This window comes from Adiantum capillus-veneris, chromosome 17, assembly GCF_014529385.1.
Source record: "Adiantum capillus-veneris isolate H3 chromosome 17, ASM1452938v2, whole genome shotgun sequence".
Lineage (NCBI taxonomy): Eukaryota > Viridiplantae > Streptophyta > Polypodiopsida > Polypodiales > Pteridaceae > Adiantum > Adiantum capillus-veneris.
In genome coordinates this window covers 20,138,889-20,156,041 of record NC_140947.1, presented here as the reverse complement: position 1 = coordinate 20,156,041, position 17,153 = coordinate 20,138,889, and the positions used below count along the sequence as shown (strand labels likewise).

At 45.9% G+C, this 17,153-nt stretch overlaps 1 protein-coding gene across 1 annotated transcript in view; it reads right to left on the bottom strand.

The window, feature by feature from the left end:
- LOC147436891 (Nucleotide/sugar transporter family protein) overlaps positions 1 to 17,153 on the bottom strand; it is a 34,679-nt gene continuing 17,526 nt past the window's right edge. The window contains exons 2-8 of the mRNA XM_086486278.1: positions 8,165 to 8,272; positions 8,028 to 8,062; positions 1,849 to 1,961; positions 1,481 to 1,742; positions 1,086 to 1,354; positions 851 to 1,008; positions 1 to 409 (exon numbers count right to left, since the gene is read on the bottom strand). Of these exons, the coding sequence (XP_086342404.1) occupies positions 887 to 1,008; positions 1,086 to 1,354; positions 1,481 to 1,742; positions 1,849 to 1,961; positions 8,028 to 8,062; positions 8,165 to 8,272 (909 nt within the window). The 3' untranslated portion in view covers positions 1 to 409; positions 851 to 886. The remainder of the gene's footprint in view (positions 410 to 850; positions 1,009 to 1,085; positions 1,355 to 1,480; positions 1,743 to 1,848; positions 1,962 to 8,027; positions 8,063 to 8,164; positions 8,273 to 17,153) is intronic.

Sequence of the window (17,153 nt, the reverse complement as noted above, 5' to 3'; positions counted from 1 at the left end):
TCCAAACAAATATCCAACATTTTCATCATAGAACTAAAGTTTACAACATGAGATCCAATTTTACAAATCAAATGGCTCATTGTCCAATGCTCCCATCACTGCATTGATTTTCTCGTCATCATTTCACTTGTCATGCTGCTTGAATATTTTAAGAGAATCTTTCAAGTCATGAGGTCACCAAGATCTCAGGGCAGCACTCAATAGTGAGAACAGAGTGAGTTTTTTTGTTGATTTTGCTTTCTCCTTCTACTTAAGGCATGTCGCACAGAGAAACTTGAGTGTGCAACGATAATTTTAGCCGTCTTTAGAAGCAACGAAGGGGTTAATGATAGATTGCAGTTTGGGTGCAACCTTCACATTTGGCTTTTGCATTTGGTATGAAGCCCACCTGCTGCATCAGTGTACTCATCTGGGATGTAACAAGGAAACTTTAATCTCTTGGGTTACTTACACAAGCAATCTACATAAATCCATCATACATGTTATGTAAATAAGTCCTTTGAAATGAAAAGCAACAAATATAAAAATTTCTCTAGGAAATACAAAGCCACCCCAATGCACATTGCTTATCACACACTACTTGGTGGGCGTTGTCTTTATGTTCAGAGAGCTCTCTTGTGGTATCTCTCAATTTTCATCGTGAAGGGGAGAGAGTGACCATGAAAGAAATTGCATGTCCAGAACTTTTCCTCTTTCTGAACTGCAATCGATATTGTTAAAGAAGGTAAAAAATATGTAACTAATGCTGTATCAAATTTTAGGAGGGACTACTTTTGCTGTTTATTTTTCTTATAAAAGAAACATAAACAGAAAGAGGGAGAGGGGAAGGCATAAAAAAAGAGAATTTTACATTAACCAGGTGATCTGGCTGCAACTTGTGTCCATATCATGAAGCTTGGATGGTACTTGGAGACAGCTTGTTTTGTTCAATACTTGGCAAAGCCTTCTCTGCCTCTCCTCCAGGCTTGGCGAGCTTCAACTTGTTATAGGCTGCTACTCCTGCAATTGCTGCATGAAATCACATCTGAAGTAAGCTCTCTTGCAATTCCTACATGAGTTTATACAGCAGAAAGAGCAAACCTTACCTATTCCATAGCCCACAATGTTGATAGGAGTGAGCTTACTATCACTGAAGAGGAAAGCAGATACCAACACAACCACCCAGTCCTTAACAACTCCAGCCACACGGATTGTCACTGCACTTGTATGTGCAATGACAAGAACAACTGATATATTCAATGCGAAGGTGCAAAGCGCATTTAGCGAGAGGATCCAAGGATTGGAAGGCCATTCTTGTATGAGGTCCATTTTTGGCTTCTCAAGGAACACCCAAGGAACAAATAAACACAGAGCACTGCAGCGCAACAAGATAACTTATGAACCATAGCAAAATGACACATTTTCACCAAAGCGTCACGTAAATCAATAATTGATGCTTCATAACACGATTAGGAGTAAAGAAAGTTCACAAGTTTGTTACCTGCAAGGGCTTATATAGTACATCATGGTTAATGGATTGAGCTTGACACCCTTTTGTTTTAGAAGAATCTCTATGCATATTAGTCTGGATGCCTCTCCAATCACGCCGCCAAGTTGATAAACAACCCCCACCCAATCAAAACCAATCTCTCCATAAGAAGCCACCAGAACTCCCAGGCTGATTACCGACATAATGAGTAGCATCTTTAGATTTAAACTCTCTAATCCAACTGCCACTCCAATCAGGAAAACTGCCACAGGCACTAAAGTATACAAAAGAAAACTAGATTTAAATTTTTAAATCTCAAACGACAGAATCAAATCAAGAAAAATAAAAGGCCTAATTCAGACTGAAAAAACATTTCTTACTCACGGCCTTAAGCATCTGAGCGAATGCTACTGATATATACAGATATGCCGTGTTTCCAAGCCAAAGCGTTGTTGCAAACATGGCTCCAATAGGGAAAATAGATGTTGCATATCTACATTAAGCAAGACAAGATTATAACAACAGATTATAACTTTTATTACATCCATCTTTATGATGGCATCTTTATTGCATTTATCAGATAAATGTAGACAGTTTTCTTAATATCCTTTGCCCATTTGAGGTTGATAAGAAGATAGCGTAAGTGCAATGAACCAGAGGACAAGCTGGCATGAGGAGCTTTATCCATAATTGTGTCATGTACAAGGACTTTAATGTTTCTCCTACGAAAAGCCAGCAAACAAGGAATCATGCATTAACACTGCAGCGATTCAACTATCTTATCACAGGCTTTCAACTAACAGTTCATGTAAGCAAAGTGGTTGGTGTCCATTGAAGTGCCTAATGAGCATTCACAATGTGTCACCATTGGGTCTTTACTCTTGCAATGTGGGAGCCTTGCTTGATAGCTGAAGTGCTGGACAAATTCTAGAGTTTAGATACCTTGTGGATCCGTAAGTCTAGAATTATAGCCCCACCCATTCTTTGGGAGTGGATAGATGCATTGTGCTGCAATGAAGACCCCAACCATCCTTGACTTGAGATTATTTGAAGCGGATTGGTTGATTGACCTGAGAGATTGCTTTAGAATCTCAAGGAAGCGAAGACCATAGACTCTGACATTTGACCATAACTAGATATCTGCTCATCTTTGGAGTAACATGTGGCCTAATGTTTTCATGGATTTCTGAGTTGTGAGTAGGCTTACCCTGTAATTGATTACCCTATCTCTATAGATATGCTGCCCAAGAGCGTCCAGCATTTAACTTTAGTTCCGGAAAACATGCCTGAATGCTCAAGGGAGAGAAACATGTTATGGATTCGCAGCACATGCTAACCAATGCATCTCACAACACGGGTTTACCCTTCCACAATTCAACATAAGAAAATCACAATTTCAACATATATCCATCAAGCTGAAGATAAACCACCACCAAATCTATCTACATGAAATCTGTCACCAAGCTGAATAGAACTAGTCGTATCTTGCAGACCATAACTCTAGTTGAGGCACTTGAAAGCTCGATTAAGACCTTGAAAGAAACACATGAGAGTATTGAAGGTGATCAAGAATTGATCCCATACACAACTATGTGGGAAATTGGTGCTGCCTCAACGCACTTTGCAAGGCGACTGCAAAGAAACAAGGGGACAGAGACCAATGACCGCACTCTCTCCCAATGATCCAAAATCTCCAAAAACCAGATACTGGGCTGAATTCATTCACTTATGACACAAGTTTCACTTACATATAAGTAGCACCTCAAACAAGACGCATAGGAATAGACTGCTAGCTGGCATATACGAGCCACTTGTCTTGCATGTACATGTGCCTGCCTTAGCAAGCTTGAAAGCACACACACTTTCATGTCACTCATGTCATCCCTATATAGAGGATATTTACAAAAAACAGCGTTTTCAAAATGCACTCACACCAGTCGAAGGTATGCAAAATATTCTGCCAGTCCATTTTGCGTAGGGTGGGTGACAGTTCACAGAGACTGATCGCAAACGATAAGCAACAATCTTAGTGAAGATATACCCCATCAAAGAAACTGGGTATGATGCTCAAACTAACCTTTGGGAACCAACTTAATATCCCAATTTCCAAGAGGCCAACATACTGCCAGAATACCCCACATTATACGATAGAGAGGCAAATTATTATGGTTAGTGATGATGACTTAGGATCAGAGATGCCTTGGCCATTCCTCCTAGATAACTATGGACAGCAAGGGCAAGCACTCCAGGGTAGAGTCAAAAAGGGCCAAGGTTGTGACCAAATGACAATGTGGCAAGTGAAACAGAGTGACTAGAGCAAAGCTCAGAAAGCAGCCAGAGAGACCGTGGGGTTGCTGTTCATGCAGCCCAGATTTCACGGCAGGAAACAGGATGCAGATTGTGGAGCTGATGTCGTGGCATCTGTACCGTGCTGGTGTGGCTGCTTTTCTTACAGAGACCCATGTGTGGGTTATTTAGAGTGCTCTTGAGTCTCATTGTAAATAGCAGATGCTTTATGAGCTTTTAGGGCAAGGTGGCTATAAATATAATTCAAAGGCACCAGTTTTGACTGAGATCATTGTGAGTGGGCTCACATAACTGTGACAGTTCATCAATGTACAAAAAATACCGAAAGGGGTGCTTGTTGAGGGGCCAATATCTCTATGAGGGGAGCTGTAACAAACTGCTGACGTGTCAAAGCCTAAAGAATGGAGCCAACTTACAGAAGCCGGCCGAGGGGCCTAAACCCTAAGAAGAACAAGTAACAGAAGAAGTGGGACCCCGTCCGATGGGGCCCCAAGTGACATAAAGGATTCAAATAAAGCAGGACCCGCACACACACACACACACAAACTGATGACGTGGCAGATTTTCCAAAAATTGCGCTGTCATGATGATGTGGCAAGCTGTACGGAATTCCGCGTTTTGCATTGGCTGATGACATGGCAGGCTGTACGAATTTCCGTGATTTACACTGGCAGCTTTTTGGCTTTGCTTTTGGACTAGAAGCTTTTGAGTTTTAAAGGCTTTTACTGTAACTGCTTTTCAGGCCAAGGGCCTTTAAATATGAGGTTAGGGCTCATTCTCTGGCATGCTTCCTGGAGAAGGTGCAGAGTCTGGAGTACCGGCTTGTACTGTGTTGATGCAATATAAAGAAATACCGAAAGGGGCGCCAAGGTTTGGGGCCAATACTCTCTGGGGTGGAATTCTGCCACTCCGTGTTGCGTGTCGTCTCTCTCTCTCTCTCTCTCTCTCTCTCTCTCTCAATTCAGTTGTTATTGAAGTGCTAAAAGTCTCTTCAGTCTGTTCTTTTCTATTTGCACGTGGTGCCCGTCTTGTGACAGTGTAGGCGTGTGCTTTTTTGAAAGCATACCGGTCCTACAAAAGAGCAGACAGATTTTATTCGAGGTATCTTCGCCCTCCAACCCGCCCTCAAACACGGACTTATTAGCCACTCCCACCCTTACTTCATCGCGCATTGGGCGCGCTCCTGTCTTCACCGCTCATGTCTTACAGGGCATAAGCCATAAAGATCACTTGCAAGAGAAGGATCCAAGATTTGTTTCAACCTGCTGTTTTTCTCAGAGGCAGTGCCATGCAGATGTTGATAGCTACCAAGCAGCATACTCCAAGTACTTGGCAAGCTTTCAAGAAAAAAAATTTGCCCAAAGTTATATGGTTTCTGACATCTTTCTTCGGAGTGCAACTTCTGGCAGAGTGGGGTATCCTGAAATGCTTGCCATGGAACCCCTAGCAAATCATAACTTGAAGTTTCTCGACATCTCCCAGTAGATGTCTCTTCACGATCAGATGACCTTGGAGGTCCAGTGCGATTGCTATCTTGGGACTACCATCGCCGCCAAAGAAACACTGTTTGTCCAGGAGCTGATGGACCATGCTGTGCTCGGCTACGACCTTATGGGATGAACCTAACCCTAATTTTTGGTGCAGGTTTCAGGATGGAAAGTCAGTCGACTTTTCGAGCTCGACTGATGTTGAGATTTCTTTTTAAGTTTGAGTTCTGTTTGAACTTGTTTAGTGATCCTGTTTGGAATTTGTTTGAAATGGATGGTATCTATTTTGAACCTGTTTTGGTGCCGATTTTGAATTGTTTGACTCTGGTTTAATACTCGTTTCAATGATTGGTGATTTTACTCCCGGGTGGAGAAGTGAGAAATACTGTTTTGGTTTGAACCTCGGAACGACGTAGGCCAATGCTTCGGGAGCGTTCAGTTGTATGTTTGAAAACCTCCGAACGACGCAGTCCGATGCCTGGGGAGCGTTTGGTTGTATGCTTATAAAATAATTGTTGTTGTGACGCCTGGCTCGGACCTGGATGGTTATGCGGGAGGAGTATTAAGAAGTCTGAGCAGTGGTTACTCTCAGCACCTCCAAACGACGCAGACTGCGGTCTGGGGGGCGTTTGGTTGAGAAAGGCCTCTATATCTCTCGGCCCGGACCTTTTTAGGTTATGCGGGTGGAGTGATGAGGGAGTCGTTGAATATCTTTGGCCCGGGCCTTGTTAGGTTATGCGGGAGGAGTGTTTCGGCGGCTTTATGTTTCTATGTCTTGTAACATGGATATGAGAGCATTTGTGTTGCATTGTGATGTGCCAACCACTGAATATTCCTAATTGGATGAGATTGCCTGGGTGTGTAATTTTTTAGTGCATCAAGACACCCGTGGAAGATTAGTACGGTCTGGGTGTGATGGCTAATTTTACTACGACGGAATATCAAGAGTTCCGATCTGGAGGAAAGGAGAAGCTAACTCCTTGATCAAAAGAGTAGAAAGGAGAAGCTAACACTCCTTGATCAAAACAGCCGAAAGGAGAAGCTAACTCCTTGATCAAAAGAGCAGAAAGGAGAAGCTAACTCCTTAATAAAAAGAGCAAACTTATTGTGCCTCGGAAATTTTTGAGCTAACTTGAATTGTTTGCAGATATGTTGTAATCTCGGACGATTACTCTCTTTCAAGAAGGGGAGATGTAACAAACTGCTCACGTGTCAAAGCCTAAAGAATGGAGCCAACTTACAGATGCCGGCCGAGGGGCCTAAACCCTAAGAAGAACAAGTAACAGAAGAAGTCCTGCCAACTTATGGGGACCCCGTCCGATGGGGCCCCAAGTGACATAAAGGATTCAAACAAAGCAGGACCCGCACACACACAAAAACTGATGACGTGGCGGATTTTTCGAAAATTGCACTGTCATGATGACGTGGCAAGCTGTACGGAATTCCACATTTTGCGTTGGCTGATGACGTGGCAGGCTGTACAGATTTTCGTGATTTACGCTGGCAGCTTTTTGGCTTTGCTTTTGGACCAGAAGCTTTTGAGTTTTAAAGGCTTTTTACTGTACCTGCTTTTCAGGCCAAGGGCCTTTAAATAAGAGGTTAGGCTCATTCTCTGGCATGCTTCCTCGGGAAGGTGTAGAGTGTGGAGTACCGGCTTGTACTATGTTGATGCAATATAAAGAAATACCGAAAGGGGCGCCAAGGTTTGGGGCCAATACTCTCTGGGGTGGAATTCCGCCACTCCGTGTCGCGTGTCGTCTCTCTCTCTCTCTCTCTCTCTCTCTTAGTTTAGTTGTTATTGAAGTGCTAAAAGTCTGTTCAGTCTGTTCTTTTCTATTAGCACGTGGTGCCTGTCTTGTGACAGGAGCTCCGCCCTCTACCTGTCTTGACTCAAGTGTTCAGTTTGCTGTTTTCAGTTCAGTTGTGGTGTTGTTGCAGTATTTTACCTCCTTGCCCAGTGAGCAGCCGCTTTTAGTGGTATCAAAACCACCAGTCGACTTTTCTCTTCTGAAGAGTCCGATACAGAATGGCAACAATTCACCATGGAAGGAGTAGCAGTTCCACCTAACCAAAAGGAAGAGGTGGAATACAAGGAATTGGACTTGGAAACACACGAGGAGGTTGAGGAGGGTGATGATGAAGAAAAGGCACAACAAGATGATGCTGGTGAAGCCAAAACCGGTGAGGACGAAGCCAGTGAGGATCCGTCTGAGACTCAGCCCACCAGTCCACCCAACACGGAGCACACTCGAGAGACTGAAGCCAACAAGTGAAAGGGGTTTGATCAACCCTTAGCTCAAGGGAAAAGCAAAGGTGAAGGCAATCAAAGCCTCTAGCAACCAAGAGGGTTCCAACTTTGCAGAAACCTATCAGGAAGTTAACTGGATGATTCTCTACTCTGTACATAGTATTACCTGTACTCTCTCATATTTGTTTTATTCTAAATATCTCACAGGTTACTCCTGTTACACGTCCATCTCCATAATTATTGTACACTTACTAGATTGCCTTTTAGGTTATTTTCTGTTCCCAGACAGTTGCACCATATGAAGACAGTTGTATCATCTATGTCATGGTTGTAACTTTTCGTCTCCTAAATCATTTTGGTCTTTTGCAGAGGTTCATAGTACATTTCATTCATTTCATTTCTCTCTCTCTTCTTGGGGTTCGGTTCTAGAAAAACACCATAAGAACATTGCTATTACTATTTGAAACACGATCAACAAGAAGATCAAAAGAAACTTTCATAAGAACTGGGGTCTTACATGTCAAATGTTATTTTTTGGTCCAGTTTCACTACCTGCAGCCATGAGACACAAATACAAGTTGTTTAGAAGGGCTTGTAAAAGTCTACTTTTTTGTCTTCCGCTTAACTGAACTATCAAGACGTGCCAACAATTACCTTCAAAACCTTTACAACAAAAAAACAGAGCACTGTTGAGAAGACCATGTGCAGAAGCGTGAGAGCCACTGGATATGGAAAGTTCATAAATTTGGAGGAAAGCACCCACTGCAGCAAAATCCATTATGTTTAAAACTCCACAAATGTAAGATAAGAAGAAAAAGACGTCAGACATTACTCACAAAAACTAACAGAATAAGAAACAAGTCTTTAAATATTTTCTGGTACCAATGCACTCAAAAGAAAGACGTTTCATTTTGACCCCATCATGATGAAATTAGCTTGATGATTTACTTAATGATTGACAAATTCTGGAAGGAATCAGCTAAGAGAAGGGACTGTTCACCGCTTGCTTTGTTCACAACAAATAGATAGAACATTACCATGATGCTTGCAAGGACCAGGCCATCCCTCCAGGTCAAGAATTATCCAATGCAGCACTCAGCTAGGTTTACTTTGTCAGATGCTACAATTTCCAATTTCTCATCAAATTGGCGAGCTCCGGGTACTATGAGGCGGTCAAGAAGGTCGCAGCAAGTTGAGACAGATGGAGCTTTTTCACAAGTGAGCTATGCCCTGATGTCCTCAGTTGCAGAACACTTTCACTTAAGCAGGCACCTTCACAACCAAAGTAAAAAGGAGGCAATGTATCAAGAGGAATGCTATATGGGAGTTGGTTCCGAGGCCACAAAAGTGAAGGTCATTGGTGTTAGATGGCTCTACAAGACCATGTACACATTAGATGGTTCATTGGACAGCCACACGCTTTTCTCAACCACCAGGAGTTGACAATGATAAGACCTTTGCATCTGGTGTATGTGAAGCTACCTCCCGGTTTCTTAGTTCCAAGATCAGGCGACAAGGTTTATAGATTGTGAAATGCTCTCTATGGCTTGAAGCAAGCTCCTCGTGCTTGGTACCAGAAGATAGATGCTTTCTTCCTCTATCACAAACAGCCATGTTAAGCATATCGTGGGGCGATGGAGACACTAGCAAAGGAGTTTGAGATGACAGATCTCTGCTTACTCATTATTTCCCTACGCTAGAGATTTAACCGACAAAGGGGGGCATGTTTCTCTCTTAGAAGCGTTTTACTCTCTACTAGACATTTAGCCCTAACATCTGTAACGGGACAGCACTGCGTGCCAACTTAAAGAATAGTTTCAGCCAGGCGTTTAGCACTTCAAACAATTGAACAAAAAGAAAGAGAGAATCCACACGAGACACAGAGTGGAGTTCCACTCCCAGATTGCAATGGCCCCAAACGATGGCGCCCCTTTCGATATTTCTTTCTATTGCTTCAACAAGGTACAACTCTCTGGCTTTGCTCTGCTTCTTCACGTGGTAGAATGCCAGAAAGAGAGCCCACACAACATATTTAAAGGCCCTTGGCCCAAAAGCAGTTACATTAAAAGCAACCCTTCTAGAGGCTTGGGTCCAAAAGCATGCACCCTATGGGCTGGTCTGTACAGCGCTGCCACGTGGCTGCAGTTCCGCAAAACGCGGGCTGTCTGTACAACTGCCACGTCATCATCTTGCTCTACGCAACTTGGATGTGTGTGTTTCTTTATTTTTAGGGGTTAGAACCCATCGAACGGGGTACTGTATGTTGGGTTGGGTTAGGATTTTTAAATCCTAACCTCTTGTATTTTAAGGCCACTCGGCAAGAACCTATAAATTGGTGAGTCCTTCTGCTTCTACTAGGGTTTAGGCCCCTCAATTCGGATCAGCAGGTTGGATAGGGTTAGTCTCAGGGAGTCCTAACCCGCTGGGTCTTCAATGGCTTGGCACACCAGCAGTTTGTGACATCCCCAATTCTTGAAAGAAGAGTAATCATCCGCGATTATATCTGCGAAACAACTCAAGTTAGATAAAAAATATCGGAGGGTCATTCTGAGGGTCAATCTCGATGGTCATTCAGTTTTCTCATTCCATATCGAAGCTCTTGATATTTTGGTGTAGCAAAATTAGCCATCACACCCAAACGGCGTTGATCTGTAAAGGTGTGTCTTGATGCACTAAATTTACATACCTAGGCAATCTCACCCAATTAGGAATATTCAGTGATTGACACATCACAATGCAACACAAATGCTTACATATGCATGTTACAAGACATAAAAACAAACAGTGCCGCTATGCACTCCTCCCAGATAGACAGTCTTAGGCATGAAGGTAATCAACGACTACCTCCTCACTCCTGTCGCAAATAACCTAAAAAGGTCCAAGCCCCATGAGATTAGAGGACCGATACGACCAAATAATCCCCAGACTATAGCATGCATCGCTTGGAGGTTCCAAACATTGCTCCTCAGACCACCGACTTGCACTGTTCAAAGGTTTTTCAGCTTACAACTAAAGGCTCCTCAGCATACGGAGGCTCCTCAGCATACGGATTTCTGCAGATGACGTGGACACCAGTACGGAATCCCGTGAATTGCGCTCGCATGCTGACGTGGCAGTTGTATGGACCTCTACGTTTTACGCTGACAAGCAATGTGGCAAGCTGTACGGATTTTCGTGACTTCCGATGGCTACGTTTGGGCCAATAGCGTTTGAGTTAGAAGCTTTTGATGTAAACTTGCTTTTGATTTTGAGGCCAAGGGCCTTTAAATAGAATCCAAGGCCCCTCTTTCCATCAATGTGCTGACGAACAACTGGGCAAAGAAAAGAGCTCGCTGCTGCTCCCCCCCCCCCCCCCCTCGCCATTGCTCACACTACCCCTCCTCCCTCGCGCTGCGCACTGCCTTGGCCGCTGCTTGCTCTGCCTGCCACCTGCATTGCGCACAACTGCTCCCTGTGCGCAGCCTACCCACCTCAGCCCCGTGCTCTCCCACTTCTGTTTCGTGCCCGCCCGCCTCTGCCTCGCGTTTTCCCCATCCCCCCCCCCGCCCCCCCCATGTTGAATTTTGCTCAAGATGAGTGCTCCGAACTGTGCTCAAGGTTCATTTTACTTAGGGAAGGGAGAGCCTTCCGTTCTTTAATGAGAGAGTGCAAGTGATCACAAACAAGTGGATAAACACTGTGAATGAAGGTACTGAGATTGAGAGATAGAGAGAGAAGAATACGACACCAAAAAGTTGTCAAACCCTCCTCCGAAGGCCCCACTCTCTATGGCGAGAGCAGTCTACTTATGATTGCACAAATCTCTACAATGCTTGGACTTGCCGACGATGTCGACGACTATGAGGACGACGACGAGACGGGCTGAAATCTGCAAATCTTTATCTGCTGAATTCTGACTCTATGTCGATGACGACGGTACGACGACGACGCGCTGAAAACGCAGATGCTGAAATCTGTGTTTTCCGGGCTGAAACTGTAAACCTTGATGAATCTCAAAGTGCGGCGAGGATCTACTGCGGGAAGGTTAGATCTGCGAGGTTCGGGACTCGTTCTGCTGTGTCTAAGTGCTGAAAACTGAAAACGCTGGTCTACTTGTTGATTCTGTCGCGAAGATCTGCAAAAACGCTGGTTGGTCTTGCTGATCCAAAAACGCTAGGCTGAATTCTGTCTGCTGCGGGGAATCTGCTAACGCTAGGGCTGATTGTTGTTCTGCGAGGGAAATCTGCTAACGCTAGGGCTGATCTGTTGTTCTTGTTGCAGATGATGCAAAACGCTAGGATCCTGCTGAGAAGGTGCCTGTTGAGCAAAGGTGCTCCTGCTGCCTCTTCTGCCAGAAAGTGCTAGCGCTAGGTTTCTATATATATACAAACTTATGAAATTTGCCCTACCTAGTTCCCAACAAAAGTCACTTAAAAATAATTAGTGAAAAATGTCAAAAATAGGGAAAATAGGTCTATGCACTGTAAAAATGCTCCTGATGGGTTCTGATGGAAATCTGATCATGCTGTGTGCAACCAGAGGATATACATCTAATCTAAGTGTCTTGACATGCACGGTCTACGAACAGACTCACAAAAGTGCCAGATCACTTCCTAATCTAATTGAACTGAACCCATGTCATCAAGTAGCTTGTCCACGTACACATAGGGTAAGATGTGCACGTGACAAGGTAGTGTTCTTTCAGCCTACTGTGGTTTTCTCGTCTCCTTCGCCCTTCTCGATTTAGCAGGAGAACAGAATGGCGGCTTCTGCTCCACCTCAGAGGGACTCTACAGAAGCCCCCTCTGCCAACACCGTGGAGCCAACCATTTGTCTTGCTCTCTCGCCAGAAGAGCAAGCGAGCTTGATGGCCGAAGTGGAACACTTGCAAGCCACTTCGGTTATCTGCAAGATCATTGGCACTCGGCCCAGTCGGGGCGAGGTTTGGGATCTACTTCAGGCCCGCCTTCTCTCCGATGTGGGCAAGATCACCGATGTCCAAATCCTCGGGAGAGGGTACTACCAAATAGAGTTCGAGTCTCCAGAGATGACGGCCAAGGTGATTTCAATGAGCCCGCTCGGCATCTGAGTACCTCGAGCTTACTTCAGACGATGGCATCATGGTTTTGACCCTACGATAGATGTGCTTGAGGAGGAGGCCGACTTGCCAATTTCGGTCTGCTTCCTAGGCCTGAGGCGAGAGTACCTCCCTCTTCTCCGCAGGATTGGTTCCATGTTTAGGAGAGTTCTGGAGTCTCTGCGCACTGCAGCTTCAATTGTGGCCAAGGTCGCAAGTGTACCTACTGTGCGGGTTCTTGTTCGAGACACACACTCCCTCCCGACAGAGTGGAGTATTTGGGTCTCCCGAACCAGTGTTTCATTTGCAGATAGATGGGCCATTTGGCAAAGGCCTGTCCTCGCAGGAGACCTCGACCCACAACGCATGCGCAGCCCCCCAAGGCTAAGCATGCCCAGCGACCAAATACACAGGATGCACAGGTTGGTACCTCGATAGCGATCAGACAACTGACGGTTGGCAACAGGTGCCTGGCCGCCGCCGACAGGGGCGGGCTCGCCCCATTGCTCCCCCTAGTGACCGACCTCCTGCAGCTCAGCAACACAAGGTTTCGACAGGGAACCGTTTTCACCCCCTTCAGCAGGACCTGCCTGAGGAGGCCCCGTCCACTTCCGTTCCTCCGCCTCCACCTCCTCCTCCCTCAGACGCTGCCACTCTGCCTCCCCGGCCTCCTCCCCCTCCCCCACCTCCACCACCGCCTCCCGTCCCTCCTCTCTCCCCGGTGGGACCCTCAGCCTCATCTCCCGACCCCTCCTTCACTCCTTCTCGGGAGCAGAAGACAGGACACGCGTCTTCTGCGAGGCGATCACTTGGTAGTGCTTTCGCTACGAGCCGTGTGGCTCGGTAGGGACAACCCCATCGAAGGCCGCCTTTTCTAGTGCAGACTTCTCCTTTTGTAGTAGTTCCTAGAGGTTTGACTAGCTTTGACATTAGCAGATGCTGGGACTTCTTCGACTACAGCTTCACACGGTTCCTGGTTGACTCTTCTCCTGACCTAGAGGAGGCTTGCTTTTGAGTCCACGTCCTCTTTCTTGCAGCTCGGGGCATTGAGGCTTTGGGCACAGCCGTGGGTTTCTCCTTCCTGCTGTGCGGTAGGGATCCCACAGAGTGGACCCTGCACACAGTTCTTGACTGGCTCCAGATTCAGGCTACTGAGTTTTCACACCACACAAGGGACTTAAGGGTGATAGATCTGGTACAGACACTTTGGCCTCTTGCCAAGTTCGGCGTGACGCCACCGGATGCAGCGGGTTGCAAGCACATTGTGGTGCATCTGTTTGATAGCACTCAAGCACTCCTTGCTATGTATTTATACATGAGGATTCTTGGACAAAGGATGTAGCCCTACGGGCTGCACGCTCTGCTTGGGCCTGGGCAGGACAGTCACTCCATATGCGCTTGTCTAGAGGTCGTTCGGATGCGGACTACTCCCCATCCAAACCGGCCTCAAGATAGCGAGATTGGCTATTGTTGCAGCATCTGTTTTCTCTCACTGACTCCATGAGGATCATCTCATGGAATGTGTAGGGATTAGGAGGGTCCCAGTTTCAGCGTCAGAGGGGTCAGCTTCGTTAGGAGCTTCAGGGATGCCTTGTGGGTGGTGAAATTGACATCCTTATGCTACAAGAGCATCATCTGTGTGAGCCGCATTAGACAGTGTGGTCACATTTTGCGTGGTCACTATGAGACGTTTTGGTTAGCTGCATTTGGACCTGGAGGCATCTAGGGAGGGGTATGTATGACTATTGCGGATTCTTTGTAGCAAGCCATTGTGGACAGAGGTATTATTTTACCAGGCAGAGCTCAGTGGATTACTATGCAGGTTCAGGTTTGATTCATGGGTTTCCTGAACATTTATGCGCCCAATGTGGCAAGTGCACGGGCAGAGTTCTGGTCTCGGGTTGTGGAGTCTTTGCCGCATGCAGAGCAGTGGTGTGTTGGGGGGGACTTCAACATGTTGGAGGACCCCTCTGACCGGATTGGAAGTGGCCATGTCACGATGCACGGGGCTGAGCTGGCAGCTTGAGAGCGGTTTTGTATGACTATGAGGGTTTCTGATGCTTGGCAGCACTCAGGTTTTGTGAGACCCCCTGACAGCTTGGTTTTCTCTCGTTCTGATCGCAGAGTTGAAGGAGTGAATCTATAGTGACCGCATTTGTGACTTGGGTGGGTCAGTTTACATCTTGGCAGGGACATCCTTCTCGGACTATGCACCAGTGATCCTCACAGTGATAGATAGACAGAGGAGGGGCAACACGATGCTACGCACCCCTGAGACGATCTTGCTGGACTATGAGCTCAGAGAGCAAGTGGTGGCTCTTTGGACAGAGGGCTTGGACACGCAGGACTCTCCTGCTGATAGAGTGGTCTCTGGACTTGCTCAGCTTAGTAGGTTCTTTCTTCAGGAGTCTACGGCTCGCCTAGCTGCAGCGAGAGAGGAGGAGCAGTGTTTTCGACGGGGCGTTGCTTCCCTGCAGAGGATGCAGGAGCACTTGCAGAAGGCTCGCCGGGAGCTTGCCAGCTGTAACAAGCTGCTGACGTGTCAAAGCCTAAAGAATGGAGCCAACTTGCAGATGTGGCCCGAGGGGCCTAAACCCTAAGAGAACAAGTAACAAAAGTAGAAGTCCTACCAACTTACGAGGACCCCGTCCGATGGGGCCCCAAGTGACATAAAGGATTAAAATAAAGCAGGACCCGCACACACGCAAAAAATGATGACGTGGCAAATTTCCGAAAATTGCGCTGGCATGATGATGTGGCAGGCTATACGGATTTCCGTAAATTACGTTGGCAGCTTTTGGCATTGCTTTTTGGACTAGATGCTTTTGAGTTTGAAGGCTTTTCACTGTAATTGCTTTTTAGACCAAGGGCCTTCAAATATGAGGTTAGGGCTCATTCTCTGGCATGCTTCCTGGAGAAGGTGCAGAGTCTGGAGTACCGGCTTGTACTGTCTTGATGCAATATAAAGAAATAATGAAAGGGGTGCCAAGGTTTGGGGCCAATACTCTCTGGGGTGGAATTCCGCCACTCCATGTCGCCTGTCGTCTTTCTCTTCCAGTTCAGTTGTTATTGAAGTGCTAAAAGTATGTTCAGTCTGTTCTTTTCTATTGGCACGTGGTACCCGTCTTGTGACAGTGGTATCAGAGCATCAGGCGTGTGCTTTTTTGAAAGCATAACGGTCCTACAAAATAGCAGACAGAGCTTTTGGAATTTTATTCAAGGTACTTCGCACTCCAGCCCGGGCTTATTAGCCACTCCCACCCTTACTTCATCGCGCATCGGGTGCACTCCCGTCTTCACCACTCATGTCTTACAGGGCATAAGCCAATTAAGATCACTTGCAAGAGAAGGATCCAGATTTGTTTCAAGTCACTGTTTTTCTCAGAAGCATATGTTGATGTCTACAACTGCCAAGCAGCATACTCCAAGTACTTGGCAAGCTTTCAAGATTTTTTTTTTTTTTGCTTAAAGTTATATGGTTTCTGACATCTTCCTTCGGAGTGCAACTTCTGGCAGAGTGGGGTATCCTGAAATGCTTGCCATGGAAACCCTAGCAGATTATAACTTGAAGTTTCTCGACATCTCCCAATAGATGTCTCTTCACGAGCAGATGACCTTGGAGGTCCGGTGCGATTGTTATGTCTTGGGACTACCATCGCCGCCAGACGAACACTGTCTGTCCAAGAGCCGATGGACCATGCTGTGGTTGTCAACGACCTTATGGAAGGAACCTAACCCTAATTAGATGCAAGTTTCAGGATGGAAAGTCAGTCGACTTTCCGGGCTCGACTGATGTCGAGATTGCTTTTTAAGTTTCAAATCTGTTTGAGAACTTGTTTGGTGACCCTGTTTGGAATTTGTTTGAAATGGATGCTATCTGTTTTAAACCTGTCTTGGTGCCGATTTGAATTGTTTGACTTTGGTTTGATACGGATTTCAATGATTGGTGATTTTACTCCCGGGTGGAGTAGTGAGAAATTATGTTTGAGAATGCTTGTTCATACTCATGGCCCGGACCCTTGTGGTTATTTGCGGGAGGAGTATTGAATGATTGAAAAGTGATGTTTTTTTTTACTCATGGCCCGGACCCTTGTGGTTATTTACGGGGGGAGTATTGTTGTTGTGACTCCCGGCCCGGACCTGGATGGTTATGCGGAAGGAGTATTAAGAAGTCTGAGCAGTGGTCACTCTTAGCACCTCCAAACGACGCAGGCTGCGGTCTGGGGGGGTGTTTGGTTGTAAAAGGCCTCTATATATCCCGGCCCGGACCTTTTTAGGTTATGCGGGAGTCGTCATGAGGGAGTCCTTGAATATCTCCCGGCCCGGACCTTGTTAGGTTATACGGGAGAAGTGTTCATCGGCGGCTTTATGTTTCTATGTCTTGTAACATGCATATGTGAGCATTTGTGTTGCATTGTGATGTGCCAACCACTGAATATTCCTAATTGGATGAGATTGCCTAGGTATGTAATTTTTTAGTGCATCAAGACACCCCTCGAAGATCAGTACGGTTTACGGTTCATGTGTTTTCATGGATTCTGAGTTGTGAGTAGGCTTACTCTGTAATTGATTACCCTATCTCTATAG